The 17,734-nt window shown below is 31.2% G+C and overlaps 3 protein-coding genes across 5 annotated transcripts; 2 read left to right on the top strand and 1 right to left on the bottom strand.

Annotated features, from left to right (window-relative positions):
• The first annotated feature begins 5,420 nt into the window (after positions 1-5,420).
• On the top strand, positions 5,421-5,936 carry LOC112691217. Its single transcript, XM_025565366.1, has one exon. It carries the CDS (start codon positions 5,421-5,423, stop codon positions 5,934-5,936), a length of 516 nt encoding a protein of 171 aa, XP_025421151.1.
• Positions 5,937-7,650: 1,714 nt separating this feature from the next.
• Positions 7,651-8,250, top strand: LOC112691224 (uncharacterized protein K02A2.6-like). Its single transcript, XM_025565379.1, has one exon. It carries the CDS (start codon positions 7,651-7,653, stop codon positions 8,248-8,250), a length of 600 nt encoding a protein of 199 aa, XP_025421164.1.
• Positions 8,251-9,148: 898 nt separating this feature from the next.
• Positions 9,149-17,727, bottom strand: LOC112691229. Of its 3 annotated transcripts, none has more exons than XM_025565384.1 (4): positions 11,234-17,549; positions 9,757-9,957; positions 9,336-9,407; positions 9,149-9,241 (listed from the first exon to the last, which is right to left on the bottom strand). In XM_025565384.1, the coding sequence occupies exon 1, from the start codon at positions 12,448-12,450 to the stop codon at positions 11,527-11,529; it is 924 nt and encodes a 307-aa protein (XP_025421169.1). In that variant the 5' UTR covers positions 12,451-17,549; the 3' UTR covers positions 9,149-9,241; positions 9,336-9,407; positions 9,757-9,957; positions 11,234-11,526. The 3 variants fall into 2 exon arrangements, 2 of the variants coding, with proteins under 2 accessions (XP_025421169.1, XP_025421170.1); XR_003149294.1 differs by lacking the exon at positions 11,234-17,549 and adding an exon at positions 17,622-17,727.
• Between the last annotated feature and the right edge of the window lie 7 nt (positions 17,728-17,734).

Here is a 17,734-nt window from a genome sequence, read left to right as displayed (position 1 = left end):
TGTTCATAATTAATTAAAGGCACTCACAGGGAGAATGTTTTAACGTAAAAGTAATTTGTACAGATTTTTCCGTATTAATTTTTATTTTCCATTTTTTGGCCCATTCTTCAATTTTATTAGCATGATTCTGGAGTTCAGCTGAAGCTAAGATAGGATTTGGAATGGAGAAAAGAATAGCTGTGTCATCAGCGTATGTTGCCAGAAGGGTGTTACTAGATTGAGAGATGTCTGCTGTGAATACATTATATAGATCAGGGGATAGATCACTACCCTGTGGAACTCTAGCATATATTGGGTGGGTAGATGAAATATCGTTTCCCTGTCGTACGACAAACGAACGATTTTGTAGGTAAGATTTGATAATAAGATAGTAGGGACCTGGCATGAAAAGTTTTAATTTGTATAATAAGCCATCGTGCCAGACTTTATCGAATGCTTGAGCAATATCTAAAAAAAGTCCAGAACAGTATTCTTTATTTTCGAGAGCAGTTGAGATTTCATCAGTAAGACGATGAACTTGATGGATTGTTGAGTGCCTGTTTCAAAAACCAAACTAATTAGTCGGTATGATATGGTTGTTTTGAAGGATGGGACGTAATCTTTTCAGGAGGGCCTTTTCGAAAAGTTTACCAAAGACTGGAAGTAAACTTATGGGACGGTATGACGAAGATAAGTGTTAGGTTTATTTGGTTTGTGTACAAGTATAATGACTGCAAATTTCCAGATTTTAGAGAAGTGGGAAAATCTTAGCATAGAATTATATATGTAGGTGAGCAATAATAATATTCGAGAGACAGATTTTTCAGAATTTTGTTTATAATGAGGTCATTTCCAGGTGCCTTGCCGGGAGGTAATTTTTTAATTATATACTGCATTTCACCAGGAAAGATGGGTTTTGCAGGTAGCGACATAGGTAGCGAAGCTGATAGAAATTGTTGAATTTCAATAATTGTATCGTTTTCGGGATCGGTGCACGAATGAGGCTGGAATGTTTCAGCTAATTGAGAATATACAGTTACAGAAAATGTACAGAATATACGTTGCAATTAAAAATGTAAATGTTGAGGTGTTTTTAAATCATATTATCTATACTTCATACGTACCGAAAAAAGTGAATTGAGGAATTACTTTTAAAGCGATTTTAACAACCGTATGCAACATAAGAAAAAGGCATATTTAATAAATATTAGTTACTAAATAGTGTATAATTAATATTGTGAGGTGTGGGGAATAGTGTTGATACAATATTTTGCCAACCCAAAACATGGCGGACAAATGATAACATAATCAATGCGTGCTTCTAGTGATATCGGAAGTTCGTCATCTAGTATAATATAGATATCTGTGAGTTTATTAGACATATCTGTGGGCTTAGGTCAAGGTTTATAGATAATAAAGGTTGCCTCATATTGAAAATATCAAAAAGCAGGAGTGGGAGAAATCGGAACGTGACGTCTCCCGTAGGAGACATTATTTGTTTACAATAGTGAATACAGTAAAATATTATAAAAAAATTACAAAGCAACTTATCCCTAAATGATCAGGAGTAGTTAAAAGGCTAACAGATAGGATTTTCAAAAGAACTGAAATTGAACAAAAATATAAACCTGTAATTCAATCGTATGTAAAACAAAGATTGTTGATCCGAATGAAATATTACAACCAACAATATTATAGGTAGGTACACTAATAACATTGTAATAAACACATGTAAAACACAAATTCACATTAATTAGCGGACAAGTATAGCAGTAAGTATGAATATTAAGCATTGTATGTACATACACATCACAGCCGCCTGCGAAACTCTCCTACGGACGACGTCATGCTTAATAAGCCACTGCGGGGGGGAATGCTTTGTGATTATGAGGCAACCTTTATTATCTATAAACCTTGGGCCTAGGTCAGTTCTCCTCATTGATAAGAGATAAAAATGAAGTTTTCAAATTCATTGATGCCAACGTCCAAAAGAAAAATTCTCTCCAATCCAACCTCTACAGTGTCATTAACATAATAACAAAAAAATCCCTGAATTTCAAATTTATTTATTTTCAAATTCAAATTTCAAAACCAATGTTTTTGAAAAAATTAAAAACCGGTCTGTTATTCCATATATGAATGTTCACAAAATATTATACATACGAGGCAAAAATAAATGATTGCGGGGTGTTGCGGCTAACGACAAGTTTTTATTTAAAAGTAAATTGTGTCTTTTATTGTGAGACTTTGAAGTTATTATGATCTAATTTGATTTTAAACTATAAAATGTTTGTTTTGTCATTTTTTTCCTAGTAAATTGGGAGAATCAAATCTTAGTGTGTGTACTGAAGCGTTTGTGGTGATAAAACACTTTTGTAAAGTAACAAGATGTTTCTGTACTTATCCTGTTATCGTGGTCACCAAAAGGAGAATTTAATAAGTTTTAACCGAAAGGTATCGATATTTATTCTTTGACGGCCTGAGACTCAATAATCGAAATATATCTGTTATATGTCAAGCCTTTGCGTGGCGTATACGACAGGCCATACTATAAAATACTATAAGTAGATCTACGTGAAAAATGTTCGTAAGGTCATCAGATGATCGACAAAACGCGTATGAAAATGTAAAATTTCTAATTGTTTGTCATATTTAAAAGAAAATTGTTAAAATAAATTAAATTTCTACTTTAATTATTCACATCTGCTTAGATTATTTATTTAGAGTATTTGTGATACAATATGTGATTGTTCAAGAGGTGGTGATGTGCTAATTGCAATAAATAATAAATACTATTCTTATATGTTACCCTTACCTCCCTGTTCCGTAGAACATTTATTTGTTATTGTCAAAATTAATTTCGTTTACTATATTTTAGGTAATACTTATTTTCTTCCTCGCCCACCTATAACGTTATACACTAAAAAGTTCAATAATATTAATGATCTATTCATTTCCTATCCCTATGTTAAAAATATAATTTTATAAGGTGATTATAATACGCCAAACTTAAAATGGCAATTCACTTCTCCTTCCTGTTCACCTAACTATTTAAATTTAAATCAATTGTCAGTAGACTTTCTATCTAAAATTTCATTTTTAAGTTTATCCCAATTCAATACTGTTTTAAATAAAAATTATTGCATACAGACTAACAGCAGTTAAGCCTTTTAAGAACTACAATCATTTTATAGTAAAAACCATTTTAATTATTTTATTTTTAGTGTTATTGATAATAAAACAGTACAATATATGTAACATAAGTGTAAAATGTAACATTATTATTCATTATTTATTACTTATTCATTTTGCACAGTTGTTCACAATTGAATTACTAGTTCTATTATATTATATTACTAACAAAAAAAAAAAAAAAAATATTTCAAGTTTTTTAATACATATTTTGCTAAAAAAAAAAATCATAAATATTAACATATTTTGACTTTTATTACATAAAAATCCGCGCCCTAGTTATAAAATTGTATAAACTAATATTGATTCTAATCTTGTCCATATTACAATATAAAACGATTTTATAAATTGTTTAATAATATACAGAATTGTCTAGGACAGGCATAATATATTCTAAAATCTATATATTGGTTGGTTTTTAGATATATCATCCGAAAAAGTCCAAACAAGGAATCAGTAAATTCCAATTTAAAAACTGTTGAAGTTCAAAATACCACAGCAATTGCATTGCCTTCTGATCATTTGAAATCCGAAAATTTGAAGTTGCAAACATCTTTCATTGAACATAAAGACCCAGCTTTACCATTACCATCTGATCGTTTAGAAAGACACTCAAAATTACTCAAAGGGCCCTGCCAAGTCCACTTATCTCTTTATCCAAGAGTAAAATTCGGGGATCGATTTCGTTCTTTTCAAAAATCATGGTACGAAACTTTTAAATGGTTAGAATACAGTGAAAGTATAAACGCAGCATTTTGTTTTTGTTGTCGAGCATTCTCTTCGAATAATATAATTAAAAAAGGTCATATCAATCAATCGTTTATAAAGAAAGGTTTTACTAATTGGAAAGGTGCCACTGAAGCTTTTAGACTACACGAGAAGTCACAATGTCATTTTGATAGTGTGATGTCGTGGGAACATTTAAAAAAAAGGAATTCCCATTGATGTTAAGTTGGATAAACAAAAAGAAATCACATTAGCAGCTCGTGAAAAAAATACGTTTAGAAAACCGGGATATCATCAAACGTTTAATTGATGTTATAATTATATTAACCAAAAGCGGAAGTTCATTCAGAGGACATCTTGAGCATGAAGATAGTGTGAATAAAGGACTATTTTTAGAAATCGTAGATCTACTCAAACGATACGATCCTATTATGAAAAATCATTTAGAACATGGGCCTAAGAACGCACAATATTTGAGTGGAAAGATTCAAAATGAATTAATAGCCTCAGTTCATAATGTGATGTTTCAAGAAATATGCAAGAGGTTAAATGGTCAACAGATTGCAGTTATGGCTGATGAGACCAGTGACTGTGGTCTCATTGAGCAAATGGCAATCGTAGTAAGATATTTTGATGATGTAGAAAATAAACCTATCGAATTATTCATCTCTCTGGAGCGTCTAGAAACTACTGATGCACAATCCATTTTTAATGTTTTAAACACAATAGTCCATAAGTTAAAACTCGATTGGCTCTCTGTTTCTTTCGTTTGTTTCGACGGCGCAGCCGCAATGGCAGGTCATATTTCTGGAGTTCAATTCCGATGTAAAGAAAAAAACTCTAAAATATTATACGTACACTGTTTTGCTCATTGCTTAAACCTTGTACTTGTAGATTCTTGCATTTCGCGTAAAGAGAATAGTATGATTTTTGATTTTTTTGGAACAGTTCAAATAATATACAATTTTATTGAAGGCAGTCCATCTCGACACGCGGTTTTTGAAAAAATTCAAAAAAGTGTTGGTGTAAAATTTAAGACTTTAAAATCCCTTTCAACAACTAGATGGACTTGTAGGGCAGAAGCTGTAACAGCAATTCGAGACAACTTCTCGGTTATAATTCAGACAGTTAATGAAATAAATTATTCAACCAAGCAACCAGAAATAAAAGCTAAAGGAAAGGGTATTATTTCCCAATGCTTAAATTTTAATTTTATCATCTGTCTCGAACTGATGCATCCTATTCTACAGTTGATTGTAAAAGTTAGTAGAGTACTTCAAGATCCCAGATTAAGTATTTTGACAGCTTTGGAAGAGATTAAGTGTCTTCGTTTGGCAATAGAAAATATGCGTTCCGATAGTTTATTTTATGATGATATTTATGATCAAAGTCAGCACATTTGTGAAGAACATGGCGAAAACATACCATCAGTCAGACCTAGAAAACTGCCTGCACGTAGAGATGAAAATTGAAAAAATCAGTTTGTATTTGAGACCAAGAAAGAGGAAATCCGAGTTTCTACAATGTATCCATTGATTGATTCATTAGTACAAGGAATTGACGAACGTTTTAATCAAGAAAGCATTTCAATCATTACTGGTGTGGGGAAAATGTTAAAATTTGAATTGAGCAAAGATGACATTAATTTATTGACAAATCATTTTGATTTATCAAAGGACGAATTTGTAAGTGAAATACATCTTTTGAAGGCACGAAACAAAGATGATATTCTTACTAATAAAGACTGTGCATTTTGGTTAAAATGGTTACGAGAAAATGGTATTGAAACCATTTTTTTTCAGCATAGAAAAGTATTAAAAGGTTTCTCTGTCATACCAGTCACAAGTGCTTCGTGTGAAAGAGCTTTTTCGAAGCTAACACATATTAAAACTAAGCTACGGACGATAATGACTCAAGGGCGATTGGAAAATTTAATGCTTCCATATATTGAACAAACCATGGCAAAAAATGTCGACATTAATGATGTGATCGAAGAATTTAAAAGAATGGTCCCATATGAACGTCGTTTAGCTTTATAAGTCTTAACTTTAAGATACAATTTTAAATATTATTAGTATCTGTATTTCACATGTAACATTTTAGTTTATATTATAACTTATAAGTGATACAATTTTAGATTTATAACATCAATAATTACCTATGTTATACAGTTGTATTGTAATAAAAAAAAACATTAATGTTCCATATATCACTCTCCACCCTTATTTCTTTTGAGTATGATAGGTGAAAAATGACTTTCATGAGTGGCCCAGTCTAATTAAAATGTCTAGTTCCGCCTATGTCGATTAGTGTCAGAAAAAATAATTAGAGAAATAAATGAGCCGACTGAGTGGGTAAATAGATTAGTGATTGTTGAAAAGAAAAATGGGAGTATGAGATTATGTCTTGATCCATGCGATCTAAATGAAAATATAATTCGTGAATATTGTGCAATCCCTACATTATCAGACTTATCGTCAAAACTGAAAAATGCAAAGGTCTTTTCTGTTTTTGATTTGAAAGATGGTTTTTGGCAAATAAAATTAGATTTAGAGAGTTCTAAATTATGTACGTTTGGTACTATGTTTGGTACTTTTTGTTTTAATAGACTTCCTTTTGGAATAAATAATGCAGCTGAAATATGTCAAAAATGGAATATGAAAGTGTTTGGAGGTATTGAAAATGTATTTATATATCTTGATGATATTTTAATTTTTGGTGACACTGAGGCTCAACATGATTGTGCATTAAAACAGGTTTTGGATTTGGCTATGAAAAATATTATTAAATTTAATAAAAACAAAATTCAATATAAGGTAGATAAAGTTAATTATCTTGGACATATATTTTCATATGAAGGCATGAAATTAGATGGTGATCGTATTAAATCTATTTTCGAGTATGAGATACCAAAAACTATAAAAGATTTACAAAGATTCTTAGGTATGGTTAATTATGTCGGAAATTTTATTCCTAATCTGGCAATGTTGACTAAATCACTAAGAGATCTTATTAAAAAGAATAATGAGTTTGTATGGACATCAATACATAATGAGTGTGTAAATAAACTTAAAACAATAATTGCTAGTCCCTCTGTACTTAGAAACTATGATAACACAAAAGAAGTGATTATATAGACAGATAGTAGTAAATTTGCCATTGGATGTGTTTTGTTACAAGAAGGCAGACCAGTCTGTTTTAAATCGAAAAGCTTATCTGAAACCAAAATTAACTACGGACAGGTTGATAAGGAATTTCTGTCAGTCTTATTTGCGTGTAAGGTATTTCATCATTTTATTTATTGTAGGCGTGTGACAGTTCAAACAGATCACCTTCCTTTAATTTCGCTAATGAAAAAGAACATAAACGACATTCCGTCTAAAAGACTTCAATGCATTAAGGTCAAGTTATCACGATATGATATTAATCTTATACATGTACCGGGAAAAAAAATGTTTATCGCAGATGCACTAAGTCGAGCGTGTATATCGTCTCAAGATAACGATGTTGATATCGATGTCTCCAATGTAGTCCATTCAATTATATGTCTACAAATATTCGAAATGAGTTTGTACACGAAACAATTAAAGATGATTTATTAAAACGATTTGTATACGTGTGCAAGAATGGCTGGCCTGGCTGGCTAACCAAAACAATAAGGTCTCGCGTGAGCTTAAACCATACTTTAATATGCGTTACCAAATATCATTTGAGGACGATTTACTTTTTCTTAATAATCGTGTGTTTGTCCCTATGAGGTTACAGAATAGAATTTTATTTAAACTACACGAAGTTCATCTTGGAATTTGTAAAACTAAAACGAGAGCACGTTCTTTATTTTATTGGAAAGGTTTAGATAAAGATATCGAGGAATATATTGGTAACTGTGCAGTATGTAATAAATTTAGGAGCGAGAATACTAAAGACCCTATGATATGTCAAGAAGATCCTAATCTACCTTTTGAGAAAGTTGCATGTGATATTTTGGATTATGGGAAAGATACTTACCTAGTACTAGTTGATTACTATTCCGGTTGGCTTGAATTAAATTATTTATCTTCTAAAACCTCAAGTCAAATAATTAAAATACTAAAAGTTATTTTTTCGATACACGGGATTCCAAAGCAACTTGTGGCAGACAATATGCCTTTTAATTCTAACGAATTTCAGAATTTTGCGACTGATTGGGAATTTGTTTTAACTACGTCAAGCCCTAGATACCCAAAAGCTAATGGACTTGCGGAAAAAGGTGTAAGTATTGCGAAATCAATACTAAAAAGATCGGATGAAGGTAAAGTTGATAAGCAACTAATGTTGTTAGAATATCGTAACAGTGCTATTATTGGCTCTTAAGTTTTCCCCAGCACAACTTTAATGAGTCGCATTTTAAGATCGAAAATTCCAATCTTAAACAACTCTCTAAAGCCTACTTTAGTAAATAATTTTAATTTAATACGTGAAAATAAGAATATAAAAACAAAACTATATTACGATAGAAATGCCAAAGTTAAAAATAATAATGATTTTCAACCGAGCCAAAAAATTATGTTTAGAGATCTATTAACTAAAACGTGGAAGCAAGGTAAAATCATCAATAAATATAATACGCCTAGATCATATGTTTTCAGTGATGACACGGGTAATAAGAAACGACGAAATATTGTACATTTAAGGCCTGCCGGTAAACAGCTCAGGTATAATTGGTATAAAGATAATAACGTTGTTTTGAAGCCTAGTTGGATACGTAAGCGACGTATTGTACCTCCAACTAAGCTTAATTTATAATTATTATTATGTTTTTTTTACATTTGTAAGTTTAATTTGTAATTTGTATTTTGATTATATATATATATATATATATATATAAAAAGGGAGATGTTACATTTAGCTATAGCCTATAACTGATTATTTGTTATCTACAATAGCGGCTATATGTTCATGATAAAATAAAACCAGTCAGCTTTTAGCACTCATGCGTAGCACTTTATTTTGACTTGACACACTCCTCGCACGATGCAACAGAAATACTGAAGAAATATTACTTTAAAGTAAAAAAAAACATGTGTATAATAGTCAACTTGATTTAACAATAACTATTTGTACATATTACAAGGTAAAAAAAAACAATAATAAAATTAGTTTACAATATATAAAACAATAAGATTGTAATATTTTATAATATATTAGGATACGGCCGAATTTGTCGTTGAACATAACCATCATTACGGTGACCAGTTCTCCTCAAAAACATCAATAAGTCACCGTCTTGATTCAGCTGCTGTACGCATTCTATTATCATTATAGATGTATTTTCCCTCTCATTTTTGCACATTTAATTTCTAACCTAGTAAAGTACATACAATTTAAAGAAATTAACCATAATTGAAACACAAAAAACTAATTATATGTATAAAAAAAAAAAAAAATCAAATTATTACTTTAAAGCCATTTTTGCACTGTTGAAATTTTATAAAGAACTGATTCTCAACAACAATCAACAATCAGCTTTTCTGTTGAAAAAAATTAAAATATTAGTATATTTTAGGGTTAACAATTAAAAAAACATTTTATTATCATGCGAGTATGACTAACATACAATTAATTAAGCATACATATTAGACATACAATTAAGATTTATAACAATACATTCATAAACAATGAGTAATAGTATTTGAAGTAATAATTATTAAAACTACTCAACACCAGATTAAGTATGTCAAGGCAATAGCGCAGTTGAAGCAAATTTAGAAAATATTGGATAATAAAATTAAATTATATGTAATATTATATCCAAAATAAAATATCTAAAATACATATTAGTTTATCTGGCAGGTATTATCATAATAAAATGCTATTTACCTTTGTATAATGAAACCAACAACATACTAATTGACTATTTGGAAATACTTCACTGATAGCATTCATAAGAGCTCGTACATAATCAGTGACAAAACTGATTCTATTATAACGAAGAGGTAAAATATTGTGTATTACTGTTAATAATGAAGAGTAAGTTTCTTGTGTTTCACTCCTCAAAAGGGCATAGACTAATGGAAATGCCTAAATGAAAAATAAAACGTATTAAATCAAATCATAACTGTATATTAACAGTAAGTTTTACCATTTGTGTAAATTATTTTCTTTGTACAATATATGCTTTGAATGTGTTTTTAAAATTTATTTATTACATTCATTTTTATTTGCTTTACCATAAAATATTATGAGAGAGCTATGGGATGTTTTCATTGAGATGAAATGTAATTGACTTTTTTTTGATATTTTTATTTTCACAAACAGTTGTAAAATTTAAAAATCAATTTATATGCAACACTTTTTATAATTCTTTTGTTCACATATTTTATCAAGTCTATCGTGCGACTATCTTTTAATTGTATCTTTAAATTATGTTAAGTACATTCACTTTGATTTATTTTTCCAAATCATACAGGTGTTGTATGCCAAATCGGGTAAACTCGGTAGAGTCCGTCGGCACTACAGTAATGTTTTTTAAGTTCGCACTTTAGAAAAAAAAACACCACGAGGAAGTTCTCAATTCAACAATTTTATTAAAAGTATTTATTTTATTGAGTCGCTGAAAATTATAATATAGAAAGAACGATTTTACAATTGCTTGGTTGTTACACGACTGACTGCTCGATAACGGGTGGTCAGGCGTGTATGTATAAAATGGACAAACGCATAGTCAGCATTTGTCCCCACATATTAACATATACATACTTAATAATAATAATAATAATAATAAGTATAATAATAATATACTATAATATGCTGTAGTGCACATAACACCCCCAGCACCAAATGAAAGTTCATTGTCTATTGAAAAGTTAAACTATCCTAGGCAATGGACTTTCACAGTTAGGTGTGTTTACATCTTCGTATATCTTATTTACTATTGTTTCCTCTATGGAATTTTTAATTCTGCTACATGTATTTTTTAAACTTAATGTATAAACTTAAAACTATTAATAAGCCCATACTTATGATGACAGTTCCCAATATTATGTAAAAATTGTTGTTCATTTTTTATCGTCGTGTCATTATTTGTTGATAATTGTCTTATATTTTCTAAAGAATTTGAATATTCCAATAGTTTATTTAAATTATTTTTTATAATAGATTTGTTATTATTTAAAATCATTAATTTATCTGAAACTATGTTTCTATCGATTAATGGAATTTGGAGGTTAATTGACACGTTTAACTGTGGGATAATATCTTTATATACTTTCGTTGTTACTTTTTTTCTGCGATATTAGCAATGTGCCATCATTCGTATTGGCCTGACATTGATTACTTAATTCTATGATTCCCATACCATTTACATTTACGATCTCTCCTTCAGATATATCTTTACATTTGACAATAATATTATCTTTAACTGTAATATATATCCACGAATTTGTGTTTTCTAGTCTATGCCAAATACTGAAATTAAAATTAACATTTCTTAAGTTACATGAGTCAGGTATTACACCGGGTTTTCTGAATATCATTAATTCACATGAATTATCTAAATGATGTAGCTGTTGATCATATGGATATACTAACGTTTTTGTTATTTGTTTACATTTTGATAATTGTATTTCATTGTATTCTATGTAGTATAGTCTAGATTTTTTCTATCGCTATGTAATGAGTCGAAGGTACAATTGCTACATATGTATTATTAAGCAAATTAATCGGTAAAGATATTGTCTTATATAATAAAAATTTGTAACTATTGACTAAAGGTATTTCCATATTAAAAATTAGTATATCTTTTATACAAACAACGTTAGTTGTAGTGAGTCGAAGCAACTCTGAAACTCCAGAATCGTCTAAATTAATTGGGATACCTTCCCCAACAGGTAATTGTGTTTTAACATCTTTTATTTGGTTTTTGAGCGTTTTGACGTCTAATATACTAAAGTGAACGAGGCCTTGAATAGCCATATTTATAATGCTAACTAGGTTTTCGGTTTCAAACGCGTATTGTGTTAAAATTAGATTTAATAATAATACTTGTTCCTCTAGAGCTGTTTGGAACTCTAAGAAGCATATATGGACTTTTTCTATTTGTATTTCGTGAACTAAATAATTATATTTATCGACTAGGTTTACTTGTACTTTTTCCATCTCTACCAAGGACGAGTATACATTTGATATTATTGATTGCATGATTTGAGTTTGGGTTTCAGTTAATCCTGAAATACGTGATTTTGAAATTTCCAGTTCCTTAATTTTATCATAAAAATATTCTGCGTCAACATCGTCGCAAATTCCAAATAGGACGTTTGCTACTCTGCCAACTATGTTTACTAGACCTCTTTTGTTACGATATTTTTCTTTCGGAGATTCTATAACTCTCATAACGTGCTCTATATTATTACTTATTTCTGCTAAAAAATTGTTAGCCTGATATTTGTACTGATTGCAAGTATGTTGTACCGATTGAATTTCGAGAGACTTTCCTAGTTCACAAGACTTCCCGATTTGATTAATCATGTTATTGATTTTATGGTGTTTTTTCAACATAGTTTGTAATATTAACATAAGTAAGAAATCGTCAATAGGAATTATGAACACGTAAATTATTAATTGAATGGAAATAAATCCCTGATGGATTAACGATTAGTGTAATGTTGAAGTAATTCTTTTCTGCTTTTCCAATCGAAATAGTTCTGAAAGAAATAACAGAATTGGTATAATATTGAACCGATGCTTGCTATACATTAAAATTATTTAGGAATTTTGTATAATTTTGTATAAAATATAAGTCTATATGTATATAAAAGTTAGTTTCGGTACAACTTTACGGGTGATACTTTTTTAGCTCGTTTTTATGAAGTCTAACTTCTCTACGCCCACGTTTAATCAAAACGTTTTCGTTTTCTTCTAGGCTTAATATTTCGTAAGGTCCTAACCATTTAGGGCTCAACTTACCCTTGCGTACATGATTTTTAATGAAGACTTTATCTCCTACGTCGATTTTTATTTCGTTTCGGTTTTTGTCATATCCAATTTTGGCCTTTTCTTTATTGTTTATAAGGTTTTCCCTAGATATTAAAGAGGATTTTTGCATTTTTTCTACGGAGTTCGAATGTATAATCTTCGTAATTATAGTATGGTTGAGGGTTACGAGATAGTGTATGAGGAACCTCTAGCGAATGTCCGTAAACGAGTTCATGAGGTTGAAACTTTGTGGATGAATGTACGGTACTGTTATACGTGAACATCGCATATGGAATAAAATCGTCCCAATTCTGTTTCTTTTCATCTACATAGTGACGTAAATATTCCGCTAACGTGCGATGTGATCGTTCCAGTGCACCGTTTGACTGTGGATGGTACGCTGTTGTATTGATTTTCTTGATTTTCAGTAGTTTACGACACTCTTTAAAGATTTTACTCATGAAACCGGTCCTTGATCAGTCAATACTGATTCAGGTAGACCATGATGACAGATAAAATATTCGACAAAAGCTCTTGCTATTGTATTTGCTGTATGGTTCGGCAATGGTATAGCTACAGAGAATTTTGATAGGTCGTCTTGAATCGTTAATGTACACGAATTCCCTTTCTGCGTAGTTTCCAATGGTCCTACTATATCCAGGCAAACTTTTTCAAATGGTTTGTTCGCTGTCGACGTTATTATCATGGGTTGTTTTACTATGTGATTATCGTTTTTATTTATTTTACATGATTCACATTATTTTTTTTATATTCTATCACGTCCTTCTTCAGGTTTTTCCAGTTATGATGTTGCTTAATTCTTTTAATGGTACGAGATACACCTTGGTGACCTCCCAACGGTGATAGATGAAACTCCTCGATAATATTGTGTTTTTTCTTCCTCTGAGTAAGTGTCAATACTATAGATGAGTATTTTGATATCAGAGTTCTTAAAAACATATCGTATAGTCGTACGCACTTGTTCCCAATCTAGTAGATCGCAACCGTTACCGATTTTGGGAAGAGCTACTTTTTTTATGTTATGAGATTCACAAAATCTTCGTAAATTCTTCATGGCAAAAAACATTGTTTCATATGTTGGTTTCTGAGTATGCCACTCCTTGGTGATTATATATAAAATATAAAGTTGATTTTCCTGGAGGAAAACAATTTCAGTCACTTGCTTATTTAGTTGTATTAATTGATCAATCTTTCCAAATTTTCGCCTAAATTCTAGGCTAATGCCTTCTGACATTTTAAAATTCTTTGATACACAGTGCCCAATGGCATAATCCGATGGTGATTCAAATAAATTCCCTTCTATTTCTGTAACGTTCGAATTTGTTATTAATTTTGTTTGTACGTCTTCTAGATATTTATGATATTCATTTGGTGTTTCAGACTTCTGTGGTACGCTTGTGACTGTTATTCTACTCAAAGCGTCTGAATTAGTGTTTTGTATGCCTGGTTTATATATAATGTCATAATCGAACTCTTCTAGTTGGAGCCTCCACCTTGTCTGTCGCGCTCCTGGGTCTTTCACTCCAAAAAGCCAAGATAACGGTTTATGATTCGTTATAATATTGAATTTACGTCCATAAATATACTGTCGAAATTGTTTTGTAGCCCATATTATTGCTAATAACTCCTTTTCGGTTGTGTTATAGTTAGTTTCAGCCTTGTTTAATGTACGTGATACATAAGCTATTGGTAAGTCTGACCCGATTTTTCCTTGTGAAAGGATGGCACCGATCGCAACATTACTTGCATCCGTTGTGATATTGAATGGCTGGTTAAAATCTGGGTATTGAAGCAATGGTTCGTTTATTAGAATGTTTTTGAAAAAAATAAAAGAATCCTGGCAAATATCCGACCAGATGAATGGTTGATTTTGTTTTAATAGACTTGTGAGAGGTTTAGCTTTTTAACTAAAGTCTTTAATAAATTTCCGGTAATACCCTACTAATCCAAGAAAAGATTTGACTTCCTTAGCGTTTGTAGGCAGTGGGTAATTGACTAAACATTCTATTTTTTTTTGGATCCGGCTTTACTCCGTTTTCAGTGATTACGTGTCCAAGGTAATTTACTTCATTCCTCAAAAATTCGCATTTTGGAGGTTGGAGTTGTCAGTTAAATTTCCGTAGTCTATCAAAGACTTCTCGTAACCGGATTATATGTTCTTTCAAAGTTGTGTTGATGACTATTATGTCATCTAAATAGACAAATGCTCTTGATCCATTGATCCCATTCAGTACTCTATTCATCAATTTTTGGAATGTCGCCGGGGCTCCTTTCAAGACAAAACACATTGTTTTGAACTCATAATGGCATTTTTCTGTACTGAAAGCTGTTTTTTTCCATATCTATTGGATGAATTGGGATCTGATGGTATCCACAAGCTAAATCAAGGCAAGAAAAATATTTTGCTTTACCTAGTTGATCTAGTATTGATGTTATGTCGGGCATAGGAAATGCATTACCTATTGTGATATTATTCAGCTTCCTAAAGTCTACTACAACTCTGTATTTTTTATTTCCTGAAGCGTCCGCCTTCTTTGGTACAATTAGTAATGGGGCATTCCAGGGGCTCTCACTGGGAATTATGATTCCATTCTGTTCTAATTGATCGATTTGTTCGTTTATCTTTTCTTTTCGTACATAAGGAAGACGATACGGTTTTTGATAAATCGGTTGGGTACCATTTGGGGTCTTTATTTCATGCTGTATCGCTTCTGTGCAATTGATTGTATCTCCTTCTAAGAAGAAAATGTCTGCATATTCGCTGCATGTTCTAGAATCATTTCTTTTTCTTCGTGGTTCATGTGGTCACAACTAAGCGTGTCCTTTAAGATTTGAAGGCGATTTTCTGTGTTATTATATTCTCTTACCGAACGAGTGTTATTTATTGAATCTAAATCGAATACTTCATGCGATAAGTCTGTAAGTTTTGGTATTAGTATTTCTTGAGATATTTCTGTAGGGTTCATGACATTAATAAGAATTTGATTATTTTTGATAATATTCAGTAGATTTCCACATAAAATGTTTTTGTCCAATTCTTGCGCGTGAATAAGCACATTTTGACCTGATTTGTCATAAGTGTCTACTTGTATTTGAATAATTAATTCGCAACGAGCCGGTATGGTGTGTATTTCTTCTGATTTAGAAGTTAACTCATCCCTTCCTACATCGATTATTAGCTTATTAGCCCTAAGGAATGGGTTTCCCAATATGCCATCACCGTCTATCGGAAATGATGAGTCAACTACCTGAAACTCAGTTTTGTAGCTTTCATCATCTAATGACACCGTTAAAATTGTGCTCCCTAGAGTATCAACTAATTTATCACTGATACCTTGCATTTTATATATTTTCGTACTTGTTACCATAACATCATCTTGAAGTTTATTCAGTTTAATAAGATTTAGTTCCGAACCCGTGACCACTAATAGATTTGCCACACCTTGTGTGCATTGTGGAATTCCGCATGTGGCGTGATTGTTCTTCAACTTTACTGTAAAATTGAAGACGTTTAATTTTGGGCGATTATTTTGAGTTCTCGAACCGAACGGTTGCCCGTTACGTTCAGTCCTGAAACGTTTCCCGATGTGGACGGCTGATTTCGAAAATGTTGATTTTCTTTTCTTGTCTCTGCATTTTTTTTCTCGTAACATTCTATTTCAACATGACCTGATTTTTTACAGTACATGCAGTGTTTTGTTTGATTATTATTTTCACTCTTTTGATCATTGTTTTCCCTATTGTACTTATTTGGTTGACCCGTGTCTATTCTGCGACTTGAATACCTGCACTCATTTGTATTATGATTGTTTCTACAACAGTTTTTACAATATTTGGTACTGACATTGTGACTAGGTCTGTTGTTCAACAAGCGTTGCGCTCTGATAAATTTTATCTTCTTCAAGGCTATCTTTTATAGCTTCTTCCAAAATTCGGTGATTCTTTGACTTTATTACAACTCGAATAATGGATGGTAATCCTTCTATATACGTCGTTACAGTTGTTTCTTTTATGTATTCGTGAACGCCCTAACATCGGTGAGGGATCTCCCACTTGTACTCACATTACATAAATCATGTAAGAGCTTTTATACTCTAGCAAAATATTCTTGCACGGTTTCGCCTGATTTGTGTTTAGTGGTTGATAACTCTAACTGTAAATATCCCGGGGTTCTTTGTGCACAAAATGTTATTTCTAACAACTTTTTTTTATAGCTCCCATAATAAAATTTCTCTGTGTTGTGTCGCCGCAAAGGCTTTACCCGATAATTTGGTTAAAATTGCTTGTAAAAGAATGGGACGACAGTCCTCACTAATCATTTTTGTTACGAAGTCGCATGTGTTTAAAAATGGGTACACCTCTTGTGATTTCTCCCCATTAAATTTAGGTATTAAATTTATTGCTGTTTCTAGAGATAATGTTGTTATTGGTTTAGTACTCATATTGTCGTTTGTTATTTCAGTAGTGCTATTGGAACTTAAATCTAATAGCATCAGGGTGTCAGAAGTACCTAAATTGTTATTTTTTCTTTATTTCGTGATCTGGTTATCGGTTTATTTGTAGGGTCAATGGGTACAGAACGTGTTCTACTAGGGACAAAATCAGGGTCAAATTCATTAGAGTCAGAATTGCTATCGTCACTATTACTAAAACTTATCGACATAAATTACTTATTTATAATTAAAGAATATAAAAATAACGTATATGCAAAAATAAATAAATAAATATTGATAAAAGATAAAATAACTCACAGTGATGTTGTTAATATTATTTCTGTTATCGCTGGTCCGTACATGTCTGCTGAAGTTTTTCGTTGACGATGGTTGACTGATTTCTCCTTGATACCACTGTTTGTAAAGGAAGT

The sequence above is a fragment of the Sipha flava genome, unplaced genomic scaffold (assembly GCF_003268045.1).
Source record: "Sipha flava isolate LNK unplaced genomic scaffold, YSA_version1 576_pilon_pilon, whole genome shotgun sequence".
In the NCBI taxonomy this organism is placed as follows: domain Eukaryota; kingdom Metazoa; phylum Arthropoda; class Insecta; order Hemiptera; family Aphididae; genus Sipha; species Sipha flava.
The sequence above is the reverse complement of the archived record's forward strand: the minus strand, read 5'-3'. Positions and strand labels throughout refer to the sequence as shown.

Excerpts from the sequence above, each read along its gene's own strand:
- LOC112691217 (XM_025565366.1), top strand. The coding sequence starts at position 5,421 with ATGTATCCATTGATTGATTCATTAGTACAAGGAATTGACGAACGTTTT.
- LOC112691224 (XM_025565379.1), top strand. The coding sequence starts at position 7,651 with ATGAGGTTACAGAATAGAATTTTATTTAAACTACACGAAGTTCATCTT.
- LOC112691229 (XM_025565384.1), bottom strand. The coding sequence starts at position 12,450 with ATGTTAATATTACAAACTATGTTGAAAAAACACCATAAAATCAATAAC.